The sequence below is a fragment of the Phaeodactylum tricornutum genome, chromosome 19, assembly GCF_000150955.2.
Source record: "Phaeodactylum tricornutum CCAP 1055/1 chromosome 19, whole genome shotgun sequence".
Lineage (NCBI taxonomy): Eukaryota > Bacillariophyta > Bacillariophyceae > Surirellales > Neidiaceae > Phaeodactylum > Phaeodactylum tricornutum.
Window position 1 is genome coordinate 412,488 of NC_011687.1, and position 17,596 is coordinate 430,083.

A 17,596-nucleotide genomic window follows, 5' to 3' on the forward strand; every position below is an offset into this window, starting at 1 on the left:
TAAATTTGAACGCACTAACACACCCGCTCCAAGCGCATGTTTACGTTCTCGCCTCGTCTTGCGTTTTCGAGGCCAACCCACATATTCCAAGGAATGTTGAGTAGAGGAAGGCCACCACTGGTCACAAAATATCAAGCAAGGTCGATTACCGCAAATAGATATAGCAATCTCCAAAAACCAGCGTTGCCTACACTTTATGTTGATCTCGTCCAAATTTCGGGACTAAGTAGACTTGGTCGACGGGCGAGGATTGCGGTACGGCACCGCAGCTTCGCCCTGCTCTAGCCTACGTATGACCGTATCCACATCGGTACACCATCGTGTGCGCACATTGTACTTGACGAACCGAAACAGCATTTGCATTCGCGAGGCGGGCGCCAATACGTGTAAATGAATGTGATCGACACTGTTAAAAGGCGGAATATGAAAGCAGAGGATATAATCCTTCTTGGAAAGCGCCTCTGGGTATCGCTCCCGGATAAGCTCGTAGGCCATGTCGCGCATAGATCTGACCAAGTTCAAATCAGAGAGCTCAAGATCAAAGACGCTGCCGATAAAGCGTTTGGAAATTATAAGTGCGTGTAACGGAGCTTGCGGATGAGCATCTTCGAAAGCGAACAGATCATTACTTTCAGCAAAGGTTGAGGCCGGGAGTTCGCCATTGAGAATTCTCCCAAAGACCGAAGTATTGTCTCCGTAATGCACGTCTTGGGGAGGTGTGTGATACTCGCGCACTTTTGCCGGCGCCGATAACGTTTGCTCCGGAAGTGGAGTCAAAGATTTTCGGCTGATTGCAAATAGCGTAAACATAGCTAGAGCGGAAGGTAAAATTCGCGACAAAAGCATCCGTCGCCAACAAGATGACCGTCTGACGTTTCCACGAGTGGTTACGCGCTTCGGCCCAGGTACGGAGTGGCTCGACAGCACCAAAGGTGCCACCTTCGGGGGTGGTTCGATGAATCGGATTGTTACGCTCAAAGACAACAGTATGGCTTTGGAGTAGACGAAGGTCATATATTTATGTCAATGGTTTTCATCGTGGTCCCCAAGTTTACTGCTCATATGGGTGGAGGAAGCGCTCGGTGCTTAAATTTTACATTATAGGAATCTTCGTCATGACACGTCACGTCGAGCGATAAAAACGTCACACCCATCGAGCACCACGGTGGAAAAGTTGTTAGAACTATAGTATAGCTAGCGGGCATATTACCCGACCGCTACTATTAAACGTAATAAATCCAAATAGAACAATGCACCGGAATTCGAGGAGATGTCTACTCCTATATTCATTGTAGTTTTGGCGCTCTTCAAGCCATTTTAGGAGTACACATTTGCCAATTATTTGAGACGCAGTACCATTGACTGTGAGCAACCATATCTACCGAAACCTAAGAAGCTGAGACTGAAGCCAATGTGCATGCTAGTGGTCATTGTTGGGGAACCACCTTCCAATGGTTAAGTTCCACAGCCAATCTCTCCTTACAGTCATTATCCCTACATTATGACTGGAATTCCTCAATGTAGCTTAATCAACTAACCTTATAATTTTAGGATCTACACAAACCAAAAGGTCGGTTTCTCTAGGATAGTTGGTCCCAATACAATCTATCGGACCAACTCACTCCCTTGAGAGTTCTTCCCCTTCCTTAACGCAAGGCTCCGCCTAAGTCTTTTACGGCAGGCGCGGACGCTTTCGCGACAGTCATGTCAAAGGTCAAGTATCTCCTGGCTTCTGAAGACAGCACGAGGTGATCAAGACTCGTCTGGCTTCTAACGAAGAGATACAAACTAACAAATATGGTTTTCACACAATTGTTGTTAAGATTTATAAACTCTAGACTAAAGAGCTAATCTGTTCACTTTCCATTTGGCCCCACAATCTGCCAAGCGCCATCGTGGTCCGTTTCACTATTCTCCATGGTGTTATACACGGCACCGTGGTCACATTCATCATAGTTACCATGCTCCTTAGCATGGCAACGTTCGAGTCCCGAGACAGTCACATCATGTTTCTGAATACTCAGCTGGGATTGCGCCTGTCCAAAACCATCCGTGTCGGGATTTGTGGCCAAACACACAAGATTAGTTTTGACAGGCTTGCCTTGGGTGCCATAACCCAAGTAGTGCGCGCCATCGCGCGAACCGGTACTCAAAACTGTCATTCCGGTTGACAAGTCATCAGCATGGCGGAAATCCTGACTGAAGTATGACTTCCTGCACCTCTCATTGTCATCAAGCGTGGGTGTCAGAAGCCCTCTTCTTGAAAACATGAGCAAAATGAATCATAGGTAGTTTGCCAACAAGCCTGCTCCGGATCAGAATAGGTATACAACAAAGAACAGACGCATTCAAAAAGAGGGCGATTATTGTCCAGTTCTTTCAATATGTTTTCTCAGGTTGTATATTTTGCTTTTGTTTCAAGAATTGCGTTCACTTTCGCTGTAATATACGTCAACATCGCGCAAAAATAAGACATAATAATTATACTGCAAGTGGGAGGGCGAGACAATATCTACCTTTGCATGCTCAACTATCTTGGTTCGCATTTCGAATGTTTCCTTTCTCTGTTCGAAATGACCCTTGAGGTAATGTGTCGGCTCCGGTCCGCTACCACGTCAAAGAGGGTCTTGTTCATGCAATTAATACAAAAGTAGTTTCCGCGGTTTAAGCTAGAAGCAAATCCCTAGAAAAGTTCCTTATTTCAGGGCCAAACCATAGTCGTTTTCCTAACTTTTAGGGCGGCCTCACGCTAACCATAAGTAAGATGATTGACGAAAAACGACCGCAGCTAAAATATTCGAATGTCACAGCAGAAATAGAGTCCTCTATGATAAGCCCTTCGTGAATTCTAGTTCCTAAGAATTTTCCATGTGATCGAGAACCCGTGGAGTGCTCTAATGGGATGCGTTCACAGCTTGGGTGATGTTCAATGTAGCTAGTCGGCACAACGAAGACTGGTCTCGATGACAAGCAATACCTTCGCTTTGGCGTAATTTATGCAAGGTTAGCCAATGAGTGGAAAATTTGGAATCAGACAGGGTTGTCTCTCTCAACTGACTGTGAAAATAAGTTGTCGGATATGTAATGGACAGGCAAAAGAAGGCGAGTCTCCGTTACGTCAGGTTCGCCAGCGATCGGAAAGGCCAATCGCTTCTTCTTCGATCACTCTGATGCAGAGTCATCATTATCAGACTCTTCAAGAATCGCGAGTGCTGCTTCTAATATGCTTGCCAAAACCAATCTTCTTTGGGCTGATGAAAGTGTTCGCCTGGTTTGCTGGCTCGAAGACGGGAAGCTTGACGTCCTCATGACAACTCCCGGTACTTGTCTTGACTGTGTTCTCATGGTACTTCGGAGGTTCATCGGTGGGGAACTTCTGTCAGTTGAAGGTTTCATAGTTGGCGAACGCTTCTAGCGTCGCAGATAGTATTCCTTGAAAACTTCGATTGTGGAATTGAATCTTCATGCGACCGCAAAATTTGTGTCGACCTTGCCTTCTGAATCTATGGATGATTTGGCCGATGAAGTCTGTTCAGAAATATTGAAGTGTTCTTGGTGAAACAAATAACAAACGAACGTTGGGGTCCAGTTACGGGACGGGACGGGATAACTTGATTCTATGAAGCATGAAGAACCTACTACATTAAGAGAGTCCAAATCGTTAGTATTAGTTAGACCAATGAAAATCAGAATAGCTAGCGTTCGCCTGTTTCTAGATGCCCTTACATAAGATTTACGTGTTTTGTAAAATAAGTATCTTAACAGTATAGCCCTGCAATTCAGATGAAAACTATAAAATATGGATTTATGTCGCTCCCGAGCCGCTTTTCCACAATGTGTCCCTGCAAAGAAAATACCTATATAAGCCGATTCTATGATTCAAATATATCGAACCATAAGTGGAAAAGAAAGAAGTGGTTTTCAGCAGGAACGTGAAAAATCAGATATACACGGTAGCAATGTCTACCTAGTTCACACCTTGTACAGAATTTCCCTCCTGGCAAGCTCTTCTTTTGCGGCCACAAAAGCAAAGGGTCAATAGACGATGCCATGTTGACAGTTAGCGTCGGTGGGCACACCATCAGCTACACCACGCTGTGTTCGAAACGAGGTCGGATCGTATTGACGAGTGATGCTTTGCCGAAGACGCAAATCCGATCTTTCTTCTATTTAGCAGGTAGGTACAATAAAGAGTCTGCTCTACAGAGTTAGAAACTGAGGCCGCCTAAGAAGACAGCATCTGATATACAATGAGGACATGCCGATTGAGCTACCTATTCTAAGAAGTCATGACATAGCACGTAAAGCTTATCCCTTCCCAGTTCTTTAGAATATGGGAGAGGGAAAGACATGAAAATCAATTTGTGAAGCGTATGTGTTCAGAAAAAAGACCGTAAACAACCCATTCAGCGCAATCTACCAATCAGCTCTTTTCATTCTTCCCTTTCTATCCTTGCAGATAATTGGTGATGAAATCGTCGGCACTCACATTTATATTATTAACGCTCATAGATTTCGTCATTTGGAAGTTTGACCAGCTTCTGCTATCTTCACTTGGTATCAATTCCCAGCAGCATATTGCTGCCTCCGCCACTGCTTCCATTTCCGCCGCCAGTGTTTGGTAAGTACACGATGTTGCGAGAGTTCGCCAGCTTGCCCGCAATCTCCTTGGCTGCATCAATACGTCGCACCTCAATAATCGCGTTTCCCGTCTTCTCCATCGCCTTTGTGATGATACGGGCTGACTCGGCTTCACCCTCCGCGCGAGTTACAACTGCCTGCCGTTCCTGTTCGGCCTTCTTCACAACCCACTGCTGGCGTTCCGCTTCCTGACTGGCCACCTGCTTGGCTTCGATAGCCTTCATAAACTCTCGACCAAACGTCAAGTGCGTTATAGCAACATCATCCAGCGTAAGATGAAAGTGTTTGGCACGTTTCATCATTTCGTTCTTGATGCGCTCTGACACTTCCTCACGTTTGGAAAGAAGCTCTTCCGCGTTGTACTGCGCAACCACAGATTTTAAGACTTCGTTTCCGATAGAAGGAAGAACGCGCTCGTCGAAATCTGTGCCCAGTTCACGGTACAGAGTGGGAAGTTCCTCTTCTATGGGTCGCCACAATACGCGAAGCTTGATATTCACCATCTGCAAATCCTTGGTACCAGTCACGGACGGCACCTCTCTTGCCTTGGTACGAATGTCCATGATGACAGGGCGCTGGATGATTGGTACAAGAAAATGCGTTCCTTCTTTGCGAATATCTGGCAGAATACCTCCACGAAGCGTATCGAACATGACGGCGCGTTCACCGCCGTCCACATTAAACAAGCACTGTGACACGGTAAAAGTTCCCACCGCGAGCACTCCCGAAGCGCGACCCAAGCGATTTAGTACTGCTTCAGCCATGGTGATGATAGTCAAAACAAAGTAATCAACTGATTGCAGGTAAAGAGGAGGTACGTGGATTGGTCACACAATCAAAAGTGTTGAATTTTTACGTTTTACTGTCAAGATCGTTCTCCGCTGGCAACAACGGGGGAAGTGACAGACCCGCAGTAGGGATCCTACGAGGCTGTTCCTACTTCCTTTCTTAGGTTAGAGCTTTTTTGGTGGGGAACAACGAATAGTAGCAGCGCTGCTGGGAACTGTGATACGCGAACGGAAGGCCATCGAAGCTGTTGTTCCCGCCATAGGTTCTGAGCTCCCGACATGTTAACTTTGAAAGCTATTTGCTGTTAATAGTCAGGTAATTGAAGATTCACACCATTCGTATCGACTGTGACTAACTGTAAAAGTGAACTGTGATTGTCGCTGTGTCAAGGTACAAGAAATTGCTTTTTCTGATTTGAATTGCCGGCTTAATTTAAAGCTGACACATTTTAAAATAATCGAAATAGGTTATGAGTATGTATTTCAAGACAAGAGCCACCGAAAATGTATTGCGATGCTTGTTTCGTTCATTCTTCTACATTGATGTTGTTTCATTCGCCGTTTTCGAGTTGGCTGTCGTTGTTTGCAGGTCGTTGAAATTCCTCGTTTGACGTGCACAAAGAGCATGGAGGAAGTAAGCTTTCCTCGCGGCCATCGCCAACGGGCTGAAAAGAAGAATGACGAGCACACCGACAAGAAGTCTCGTACCAACAAAACGAGCTCAAAGGAAAAGAAGCGCCCAGCAACGGATTTTCTATTCGGCAGCGCCGCCGACGACACAAAAGTGAAAAGGGGGCCCAAAAAGGCCAAGAATTCATCAACAGCAACATCGACGTCGATTCTTAAATCAGACCCGGCGAGCAAAAAGTCACTTTTGCCGTTGGGTGGCGGGGCCGTGGTGGTGCCGCAAAAAGGCGATCCGTACATTGAAGCGCTCAGCTTTTCCAAGTTTGCCAAGGATTTCTCGCTCTTGGCGTTTGTCAAGGAAGTTCATGAAGATCTCGCAATATTTAGTTTGCCCAATCAATGGACGGGATTTATGCTTCGTACGGAAAAAGACCCCGTAACATATGACAAAGCGTTGATCAAGGGTCAGATCCTAAGTGTCCGAGTAGTGAAGGCCGTCCAGGAGCAAACCCAGACGGGTCCCCGTCGCCGGATTCAAGTCACGTGCGATCCGGCTAAAGTCAATCCTAAAGACGCCTCAATTAACTCGACCGGTGTTTTCGTTCGTGGTCAAGTGCTGTCGGTCGAAGATCACGGGCTATTGATTGATCTCGGACTGAAAAGGAGAGGCTTTCTGCCATTTGACGAAATCGGTGGTAGTTATATCGTAGACGAAGACAGTGGTCCTTTCAATGAAGAAAGCCGTTGTCTTTCGGAAGGAAGAATCGAGGACTTTCTTGTTCGGGGGGGAGGATCGGGTGATCTCAAGATCGTACCCTTGTCGTTACCCGCGAAGGTAGACGTGGCTAAACACTTTTTACCTGCGTCAAGTACACCAACGTTACAGACATTGCAGCCTGGTAGTTTGGTACGTGCGACAGTTGAGACGGTTGTTCGAAATGGCCTATGCGTTACATTTGCCGGTGGCATCTTTCGTGGAGCCGTGGAAGTGCAACATCTCGGAACCTTATGGATTCCGAATGGTCGTCAGGAATCGGATCATTGGAAGCCGATTTTTAACCAGAATAGATCTGTCGTGGCGCGGATTATTGCAGTCGACGCAGCGACCAAGATTATTCGACTATCTATGCTGCCACATCTACTGGATCTTCGTGTTCCGGTTCCATTACCCGCAGTTGGTAGTGTCATTCCGGAGGCGACGGTAATTCGCTTGGACTCTGGGGTTGGGGCTTTGTTAGCTTTACCCAATTTGGTTAACGAAAGCTCAGTTGAAAAAAAGAATCGAATTCATAGTCCGGTTATAAAAGACGAATCCTACACGGAAGCATCTCGAGTCCAAGCTGTCTACGTACACATTTCGAAAGCGATTGACCACGCAGTTGGGAAGACTTCGGAAGCCGTCTTTGCGAAAGAGTTTGCTCCGTCCACCAAACACTCGGTCCGAATCTTGAGCACAGCCAACATGATTGAAGGAATTGCGTCGGGTGCCACGGCGGAGGGTATCGTGTCGGCACACATTTTGACGCATGGGGATTTGATTCCTGGACGCATCTACAAACAAGTACCGGTCTGCGCTCAATTGGATGGCGGTGGTATACTGGTTGATTTTGGTATGGGAATTCGTGGAATGATTCCTCCGATGCAGCTTTTTGATCAAGCGGCCACCAGCGACTACCGCACCAAAATGCGCAAGGTCAAATACGCAATTGGGGCAAAGGTTGATGTTCGTGTTTTGACGGTTGATCAAGATACGAAAAAGTGTATGCTGACGGCCAAGAAGTCTCTACTGAAGGCAGAGCATATTATTACTTCCTACGATAGCCTTAAAATTGGACAAAAAGGTTCCGGCTTTGTTTCAAAGATTGATGAACGAGGTCTTTCTGTGACCTTCTTCAATGGGGTGTATGGGGTTGTTAACGCGCGAAGCCTGAGAACAGAGCTTGGTATCGAGGATCATAGCAATAGCTATCATCTTGGTGATGTAGTTAGTGGTCGCGTAGTAAATTTGAAGCGGAGACAAGTGAACAATGCATACAGGTTAGACCAAGACGAAGCCGAGTCGGGTCCATCAAAAGCACGTGTCTACTGGGAGATGACCTTTAGCTTAAAAGGCTTGGAGGAGAAAGACATAGAGCTTGAGGACACTATGGAGCAAAATGATGCGTATAAAATGATTCACCTCCGAGCCGGTGCAATTCTTCCCTTGAGATCAGTTCGTGTCCTGGAGTTAATTACCGGGAAGGAAAAAGACCGAGGATATGTACCGGGACATGCTATTGTCAGTATCAAATCGAAATACGTTGTCGGTGAAAGCGATTGTGCTTCAATGCTTCCGATGATTGAATGTAAGCTACCTTACGACCAGCTTTTGGACAACTACGAGCTTGAAGACATTGAATCGGCAGCTGCACTCGATGCATTGGCTAGCAAGTTGCTTACAGTTGGAAAAAAAGTCAACCGAAAGGGTCTTGTGCTGAGAGACCCTCGAAAATCAAAGTCCGAGTACTTTAGCGGGACCGGAAGTCTTGCTGTTATTTCAATAAGACCGACGCTTGTTGAAACAATAGAAGCAGAAGCCAGCCGCAAAGAAGAATCGGACGATATCTTCGTTCCCTCGCCGAATTCTCATTTGTACGTTGGCGCTACCTTACAAGGTTATGTTGCACAGATCGACAATCGCCACGGAGCCTTCGTCCAGTTTTTAGATGGTCTCACTGGAATGGTTCCGAAGAAGAAGGGTGGTTTGTTGCTCCCTTTATTCTCAACGATAATTTCCAATGTCGTGGCCGTCGATACCATGTCCTCTCCGAAGAGAATCCTGCTGTCCGTTGGCCGCAAAATGCGCCAAATTGCTAAGAATGTTGAAATTTCTTTGAAAATTGGTGACATAATAGAAGAGGCGGAAGTTAAGACGGTCGACTTCTACAGAGCTAGTCTCAAGCTAGAAGGAGTATATGGTGTCGATCAAATAAAAGCTCGATTACACTGTACAATGGTAGACACGACGCCAGCGAGAGAACCTAAAACTATTCCAAGCAAAATGCGTGTTGGAAATGAGATAACGAAAGGTCATCCATTCTTTGGATGGAAGGCGGGGAAAAAAGTACAACAATTGCGGGTTGTTGCTATCGAAACTGAAAGCAAATTCGCATATGTTGAGCTATCAACCCGTTCGCCTTTCTTTCCTGACGCACACGGGATATCAGTGCCTACCTATTTTCAGGAAGCTCATCAGCTTACAGTTGGTACGAAAGTGAGTGGCATCGTGTCTGCGGTGTGTGAAAGAAGTTCAGGGCTATGGGTTATGTTGAGCCCCGGACTGTCTGGCTTTGTTCCAGCTTTCGAGCTGTCTGACAATCCTCACGTATTGAACAACTTGAAGCTCGCTTTCCCACGTGGAAGCTGTTTGGAGTGCGTGGTTAATGGGGTTGAATCTGGTCAAAATGGCAAGGTGAAGGGGCCAGTACTTTCGGTACTGGGTGTTCGAGACCTTTACAAAAAGCCTGAGAAGGGTGACCTTGTTGTCGCCCGAGTCCATCGATCCAAGATGGCCCCGCGACCTCCCGCGCTGATGCTCGGTTTGAGAGAAGGCTGTTTTGTCCGTGTTTGTATCTCGGAGCTTGACGAGGTAGACGATTGGATCAATCTACCTCTTGGCAACAATTTGGCAGAAACAGGTAGATCCAAGTCAGACTCGATAGATAACCCCGGATTGGATGAGCAATGTAACGATGGAGTAAACGACGGAAGGTAAGCCACTGCTTGAAGGAGTAGTATTGCGCACACGGAACGGTCAATGTCTCTATCATACTTGACTGTGAATATCCCTGGGAGGGCATGTGCAAAGAGAAAAAAGGCGGACGTGTGGAGAGGCCCGGTACTGTCTCATAGGGGTCGCAATGAAAGATCGTCGACAAAAATGGCTAATTGCTTTTATTTATTTTCGCAGCGTTGCTGGACGACAAAAGTCCTTGGCTGATAGAGTTTTTGTATCATGCCGAATTCTTTCTACTCCTTCATCTGAGAAAGGACCGTTTGAAGGCAGTTTACGATATAGCAGGATCGAGGGGGATTTAGACGATGATGATCCACCAGACGTCGGTGATACTGTGCAAGCTTTTGTGATCGATACAAACAGCAAAGGCTGCTTCGTCAGGTTGTCTCGGCGTGTCCAGGGCCGCGCGATGCTAAAAGAATTATGCGACGGTTTCCTGCCTGATCCAGCGGCGGCTTTTCCAATGGGTCGACTTGTCGTTGGAAAAGTCAAACAGATCAAACCAGCTTCCTCTTCAGAAAACAGCTTTGTGGTGGACGTTGATATGCGCGAATCTAGTCTTTTGGATAGAAAGACACAGCTATGTTTTGATCAAGTTGAGATAGGATCGAAATACAAAGGGACCGTCACGCGTATCGAAGATTACGGTGTCTTTGTTCGACTCGAAGGTAGCGAGGTGTCGGGTCTTGTTCATAAAAGTGAGTGCAGCGATAAGTATGTCAAAACGCTGTCGACTTTCTACGATCCTGGAGATCTTGTCAAGGTGCTTGTTTTGAAGAAAGATGAGCAGAAGAAGACTCTTGGTTTTAGTATGAAATCAAGCCATTTCGAAGATGACGAAGATTCTGATGTCGAATCTATCGATGAGGTGTCCGGGATAGATCACAGCGACGACAACGACTCTTTTGATAACCAAAGTATTGCAAATATAGCGGCAGGAAGAGTCGCTGATGAAGCTGAAAGCGGGTCAGATGACGAGAGTGAAGGCAGTGTGGAGAATTCTGAGTCCGGATCAGATGAAGAAAAGCATGTCTCATCGGATAGTAGCAATAAACCAGACGAAAAAAGTTTTGCCGACATACTAGACATGAACGTCGGATTTGACTGGAACGGGACAAGGTCAACGCAGTCGCATACACGAGATCAGGACTCCGTTGACGAGGACGATTCGAGTGAAGACGAAGCAAACGAAGATGAGTTGCATAAGTTAAACCATAAATCGCGCCGCAAACAAGCGCAGCGAAGACAAGAAGAGCAGGATATCGCTCGTCGTGAAATTGCATTGGCTGATGGAACTGCCAACGATAACCCCGAGACTGCCTCAGATTTCGAACGCCTTCTAGCAAGTAGCCCCAACTCGTCAGAGCTGTGGATTCGCTACATGGCTTTCCACCTGACCTTGGCAGATATTCCGGCTGCCCGAGAAGTTGCAGAGCGCGCTTTCCAGAGAATTGAGTTTCGTCAGGAAGGCGAAAAACTCAACGTATGGTGCGCTCTCCTTACGCTAGAGCTGAAGTATGGGAGCTCCACATGCCTCAAAGCTACCATCGAGCGGGCTTGTCAACACAACAATCCGAAAAAAATTCATCTTCGTGTTTGTGAAATGATGGAAAAGGAAGCAACCGAAAAATCATCCGTGGGTACAACAGAGAGAACCGACGACATGTTTAGCAAGATGTGCAAAAAGTTCAAAAGCAAGAAAACGGTTTGGTTGGCGCACGCTAAGTATCTACTTCGACTAGGGCGTCATGAAGAAGCGTACGCGCTGTCTAAACGCGCATTGCTTTCCCTCCCTGCCTACAAGCACGTTGAGCTTATGTCAAAATTTGCCCAACTCGTTTTTGAGTACAACAGCGCAGAAAAGGCTAGAACGCTTTTCGACGGACTTCTTCAGAAAAATCCGAAACGGCTTGACATCCTTTTCGTGTATGTCGACAAAGAAGTCAAATACGGAGAAGCCGAGACTGCGCGTTCGCTTTTTGAGAAGGTTGCTGGGAAAGAGATTGATTCTCTTCAAATGAAGCTTTCGGACAAACAGATGAAAAGCCTTTTCAAAAAGTGGTTTTCTTTCGAGGAGCAGCATGGTACTGCTAAGACGCAGGAACGCGTTAAGGAAGCTGCCCGTGCCTATGTAGAATCTTCATCTTAAAAATCAAGGCGTAAGGAAACTTGAATCTACCGGCTATCTTCTTCACACAATATCGTGACCCATGGAATTGGTCGAAATGCTTTCGTAGCGACCGAGATATGGCTGTTGGAAACGTGAGGCCAACCGAGATGACCAGTTTGCAAAACATCCACTCCCCCCGTGAAGTACTCCATTGTCGTCTATGGATGGGCGTTTATAGTTACGCAACAGCAGGCTGCTTGTGACAACGCTTACGGAGCTGAAAGCCATCATCAATCCAGCGAGCTCAGGCGGCAACCGGAAGTCTGTGAATGGGTACAAGACACCAGCTGCAAAAGGTAGGGCGAAAACGTTGTAGGACATGGCCCACAAAAAGTTCATCATAATGCGACGGAAGACGACTTCAGAAAGGTGTAGGGCAATCACAACGTCGTGCAGTGACGAACGCACAAGAACAACATCAGCGGCTTCCACAGCAATTTCGGTTCCTGCACCGACTGCAATACCGACATCGGCTCTCGCCAAAGCGACGGCATCATTGATCCCATCTCCCACAACTGCAACACGGCGTGTCATATTTGTCGAGAGAACTTCCCGCTTAACGTTCCTTCTCCGAGTTTGCTGAAGCCTAGTTACTAGGTCAGCTTTCCCTTGTGGAGTAGTTTCGGAACAAATATGTTCCCTCGTGATTCCAACCTCGGCCGCCACAGCGTTTGCCGTCAAGACGTGGTCGCCTGTGCACATCCAAACTTCGATTCCCATCGCCTGCAGGGCCAACACCGTACTTCGGGCCTCCGGTTCAACTGGATCAACAATTCCGAAAACTCCAACTACACGACGGATTCCTACAGGCGAGTTTGCTTCGAGAATGCTGACATATACTGCGACATGGCCCCGTTGGCGGAGTGCGGTGGCCTGGGCGTCTCCACTTATATCGGAACCTGGCTTAGCCCACGAGTCGCTACCGACCCGCACGTAGTAGCTTCCCCAAGCCGGCCTCGTCACACGACATTCTACTCCTTGACCAGGAACAAGCTGAAAGTCTTCGATGCACACGCCGTCTTGCGCCCGAGTGACATCGCCACCCCACATACCTTTTGCCGCATTCACAATAGCATCCGCCAAAGGGTGTTCCGACTGAGCTTCAGCACATGCCGCTAACCAAAGAACACAGCTGGCTGGCGTTACCGGCGACGGTAAATTCTTAAATAGATCATCCGACATAGCTTTTACAAGCTCAACTCGCTCCCCCAGCACAGCTTTCCCGGTAGTCAACGTCCCCGTCTTGTCAAATATGATAGTATCAATCCCGTGCATCTTCTCCAAAACAGCACCGCCCTTTATCAGCAAGCCATGAGTTGCACCGACGCCAGTCCCCACCATAACAGCTGTGGGGGTTGCCAATCCTAGCGCACAGGGGCATGCCACAACAACGACCGATATCGAAGACATAAAGGCTAAAAAGAATCGATCTTCCACGGCCACATTTTTGTTCATCGTGAACCAGGCAAAAAAGGTTATCAGAGCTAGACCAATAACGACCGGAGCGAAAACCGAAGCAATTTTGTCGGCGTACACTTGGATAGGAGCCTTTTCACGTTGAGCATCTTCCATGAGGCGAACAATTTTCGAAAGCACTGTCTCGCCACCTGTCGCAGTTACTTTTACAATCACAGCGGACAATTGATTGACGGTCGACCCAAAAACTTGGTCGCCCAACGATTTAGCGACGGGAAAGGGTTCTCCCGATAAAGCTGATTCGTCCACGTACGCAGTATTCAGCTCCAGTCCCTTCTTGTGACCTGACAGCGCTGCGATGATCCCATCGGTGGGAATGCGGGACCCTGGTAACACGCGTAAGTAATCTCCGATTTGAATATCCCTTGCATCAACCTCCTCGGTGACCAACGACGAAATATCGACCGGGCTCTCTAGCGCACCACCAGGCTGCAAACACACCCGCGCGGCACATAATGGTTGCAATTCCATGAGAGCTTGCAGCGCCCCAGTTGTCTTGCCCTTCGCGTAAGCTTCCATGTATTTTCCGAGCGTAACAAAGGTGAGCAGCATGGCGCCGGTCGAAAATGTTGGGGAAAGAGCCGTCATGCGACCCGTCCACAACTGGATTCCGAATAGAACTAGACTGTTGACGTAGCTGGCGGTGGTGCCAAGGACGACCAAAAAGTCCATACCCAAAACCCGCCCGTGAACTAGACCGTTCCATGCGGACCGATAAAATCTTCGGCCGACGCCAAACTGCACTAGACTCGAAAAAATAAACATCAACCACATTGCGGGGGATGGCACCATATCAGTCGGTCCGAATTCAGCATGACCGTGATGCACCGCAATCATCGGAACAGTCAATACCAAACTAACAATCAGGAGACGCCTCCAGGATGAGAGCTCTTCAATGCGTGCACCTTCAAGCTGGGCTGCGTTTTGCTGCAAGGAGCTACCACCACTGCTATCCGAAGCTAGTGGCTGACACTCGTAGCCCGCCTCTCGGACCGCAATCACACACGCTTCCTCGATCACTTGACGATTACTTTCAAATTCATTTTCTATTTGGATGCAGGCCCGTGAGGTTGCTAGCATTACCTGTACGTCGGTGGCTCCTGGGACAGATCGCAAGGCACGCTCTACGCGTCCTGTACAAACTGCACAGCTCATGCCACCAATTTGGAAACGAATACTGGTCGACGCCTTCAAGTAATGTTCAAGCGATTGCTTACTTTCGGACTCGTTGGGAATGACCATCAGGTTGGTTGTTAGGAGTTTTTTGGTAGAGACTCGCAATTCCTTCAAATAGGCTGTTACATCTGTAATTACGCTCGCTTCAAATCCGACACTTTCAACTTCTTCAATCGCTTTTTCAACACAATAAGCTGGCATTTTCGCGACCTTACTCGTTGCTGTGTCGGTGACACTGTTCTCAAATCTAACCCACGCGCGTTGCTCGGAGAAAATAGCTTCAGCTTGGACCGCTCCCGGCACTTCTAATAGGGCATTTTGAACTGTAGAACCACAATTTCGTTGACACATCATACCCTCAATCTTCAAATGAAGGATCAATGCCTGTAACATGTTTGATTCTCCTGTTGGCACAATTTTGTTAGAGGAATCGACTGTCGCTTGGTAACCAACGAGCTCGACAGCCTCTAGTGCCTCTCGCACAATCGTATCCGTATTTTCGCCCCTTTCCTCGCGAGTGAGCTCGATCCAACCACTTCTTGTCGAAAACGTCGCTTCGGCGTTGTGCACGCCTGCGACCGTCAAGAGCGCGTTGCGGACTGTTGTAGCGCAATTCTTCTGACATATCATACCCTCCACTCGCAGAGGAACCATGACGGACTCGGTCGACGAGAAATCTGTCGACGATGCTTGCATGCTAAAAGAGTAAATTTCTGCGGTCCACGCGACAGGAAGCGAAAAGAACACGAAAAAGGCCTCTCTCTGTATAAAAGACGATCTTCGTGAGATCCCTTCCTTTGGCGCTCGATACAGCACGAGGCACTAACTTAAACGAACAGAAGAACGAGATTTGCAGTTCAGTGGGTCGAAAAATAGCCGATAACCAAAACAGAGTCTAAAATCAATCCAGTAGAAGACAGTAACAAGGCAGGGTGCTAGGAATGGCCACTGTAATCTGGTCTGGCTGTCAATGTACGTTCTCACCGTCACTTTCAGGTAGTGTGCTAGATTTGGTAATGTGTGCGGACGCCCGAGCAGTTTTGCATGCCCTTGATCGTGCTTGCGCGTCCGGACTAACAGTAAAAAGCGTATATTGATACACACCTCGAGAAATGGGTCACTCCGCTCAATTCTCAACAGGCGCATCTTGCCTTGTCGATCTAAGATATTTAAATAAAATGCCAATGGGATGGAAAAACAAGATATCCTATTAGATATATCTTGTCAAGATAATGTCAAGCGAGTATTAATTTTGGAAAATAAATTCGATCTTGGCAAGATTCCATCACGTACTAGCGTTTCTTACATTCAGTAGTAAAACTGCACGAGAGGGGGTACTAACATATTCACATCGTCACACAAATTACTTGTTTTGTCTGGTGCACAGTAACGCGTGTGTGATTAGTCGTGATGGCTTTATTCGAGTGTTAAAACATATGGTTGTTTGACAAAAGATGGAAATGGCGTATTCCGGTAGTCCTGTAGCACTGAAACACTAGTACTACGTCGACAGGCGAGTGACACTATCGAACCCGCGGAACAGATTTACATTGCCGTCGAAGTGGAATCGTCAATGATTACCTGTCAGATGAGAGCTCGGCGGGATAGCTGGTGTCATCAGCGAACCAGAACTGCCGATTGCTGTCGCCTCAGTGGTAGAATCGGGACCTTCCAACCGTTGGTAAGAATTATGGGGTTATGGATCATATTTACAACAAAGGAATTCCTTTTTTTACTTATAGTGAACATACCTGGGCCTTTGACGTAATAAATTACAAGCATCACCGTGCAATTCGCATAATTCAAAAATACAACTCAAGTTCGCTTGAATTCAATCTTTGGTTTCCGCCTGACAGCAGCATCCACTTCGCCGTTAAACAATTTGTACATCACGTTCCAAACGAAGATGGTTTATTTCACTTTTCCAAGGAAATGACTTATCCAAAAAGTTCGTTTTCTGTACGGATTTTTTGGTTTCTTGGGAGGGAACTGGGCGTAGGGGAATGGGCCTATCCAAAATACTTTTCCAAAGATGCCTTTTGAATTGGGTTCTTCGGAAATAAAATTACTTATACAACCTTTGTTGAAGTTGATGACAATACAAACAGAACAAAAACGCTGCGAATCCTAAGAAGGAAAGGTGAAGTCTGCGGAAGATGAAAAGTCGCGACGTGAACAGCATCAAAATAGACCGCATGTTTCTCACCCTTCACGGTAACTGAGAACTATAAAAACGAAAAGCAACAAATCATTGTGAATCACAATAGTGAACATCTGAGTAGCCAATCATGTCATGCGGTAGAATCAACAATGACGCAACAGCGGGTGCATCGGAGAGGCCGATGGGCATTTTGCGAGACCCTGTGTCCAGCGCAGAATCACCATTGAATATGAGCCTGACACAGGCTTGGGCCCTCCGCTTTTCCCAAGTAGCTCATTCTTCCCCATTAAGCACGCAAGAAACAGCAGACACTGGCGATCCCCGTCCTCGACCGGCTCATGAAATCAGAACCATGCACCGCACTTCCTGTATTGCTTCAAGATCTATGATCGATCGGGAAAAGCTCATTGCGATTCTCGAGTCCGCTTTGCAAATCGTTGGCGATGAAAGCTTGGACGACTCTTTCTCTAACGTCGGAAGCGAGGAGGACGCATCGAATGAAAGGGGCGTTTGATCTCTAGTAAGGATGTCAACATTTGTTCCATCGCAGTCCCTCTCCTCCCTTCGTTCTTATGACATCAGCTTCAGGCAGATTGAAGAATCGAATTGTTGCATCTCCGTTTGCAATTCTGCTTTTATATTCAATAACACTACATTAAGATTCACTTTTTTGGGGTTGAGCCGTCCAGCACGAACTCTCATGAAAACCATGAAGAGTGATCACACATAGGTTTTGTTTGCTTTGGGTATTTACCAATGCTTCGTCATCTTGCAGTGAAATG

At 47.0% G+C, this 17,596-nt stretch overlaps 5 protein-coding genes across 5 annotated transcripts; 2 read left to right on the forward strand and 3 right to left on the reverse strand.

The window, feature by feature from the left end:
* Nucleotides 1-222: 222 nt before the first annotated feature.
* On the reverse strand, nucleotides 223-1,014 carry PHATRDRAFT_39403 (predicted protein; the record flags this gene model as incomplete). Its single annotated transcript, XM_002183449.1, has 1 exon — nucleotides 223-1,014. The coding sequence occupies one exon, from the start codon at nucleotides 1,012-1,014 to the stop codon at nucleotides 223-225; it is 792 nt and encodes a 263-aa protein (XP_002183485.1).
* A 3,246-nt stretch (nucleotides 1,015-4,260) lies between these two features.
* Nucleotides 4,261-5,632, reverse strand: PHATRDRAFT_54958 (prohibitin-like protein). The gene has a single exon (XM_002183450.1). The coding sequence runs from the start codon at nucleotides 5,403-5,405 to the stop codon at nucleotides 4,551-4,553; it is 855 nt and encodes a 284-aa protein (XP_002183486.1). The 5' UTR covers nucleotides 5,406-5,632; the 3' UTR covers nucleotides 4,261-4,550.
* Nucleotides 5,633-11,077: 5,445 nt separating this feature from the next.
* Nucleotides 11,078-11,980, forward strand: PHATRDRAFT_15354 (predicted protein; the record flags this gene model as incomplete). The annotated part of the gene is made up of 1 exon (XM_002183319.1): nucleotides 11,078-11,980. A coding segment is annotated over one exon (903 nt), but the record flags the coding sequence as incomplete, so codon positions are not given.
* A 193-nt stretch (nucleotides 11,981-12,173) lies between these two features.
* Nucleotides 12,174-14,656, reverse strand: ATPase2-1B (P1B, P type ATPase; the record flags this gene model as incomplete). Its single annotated transcript, XM_002183451.1, has 1 exon — nucleotides 12,174-14,656. A coding segment is annotated over one exon (2,483 nt), but the record flags the coding sequence as incomplete, so codon positions are not given.
* A 2,285-nt stretch (nucleotides 14,657-16,941) lies between these two features.
* Nucleotides 16,942-17,328, forward strand: PHATRDRAFT_39407 (predicted protein; the record flags this gene model as incomplete). The annotated part of the gene is made up of 1 exon (XM_002183320.1): nucleotides 16,942-17,328. One exon carries the CDS (start codon nucleotides 16,942-16,944, stop codon nucleotides 17,326-17,328), a length of 387 nt encoding a protein of 128 aa, XP_002183356.1.
* Nucleotides 17,329-17,596: the final 268 nt, after the last annotated feature.

Bases quoted from the DNA above. Each gene is read 5' to 3' on its own strand.
- PHATRDRAFT_54958 (XM_002183450.1), bottom strand. From the start codon at position 5,405: ATGGCTGAAGCAGTACTAAATCGCTTGGGTCGCGCTTCGGGAGTGCTC.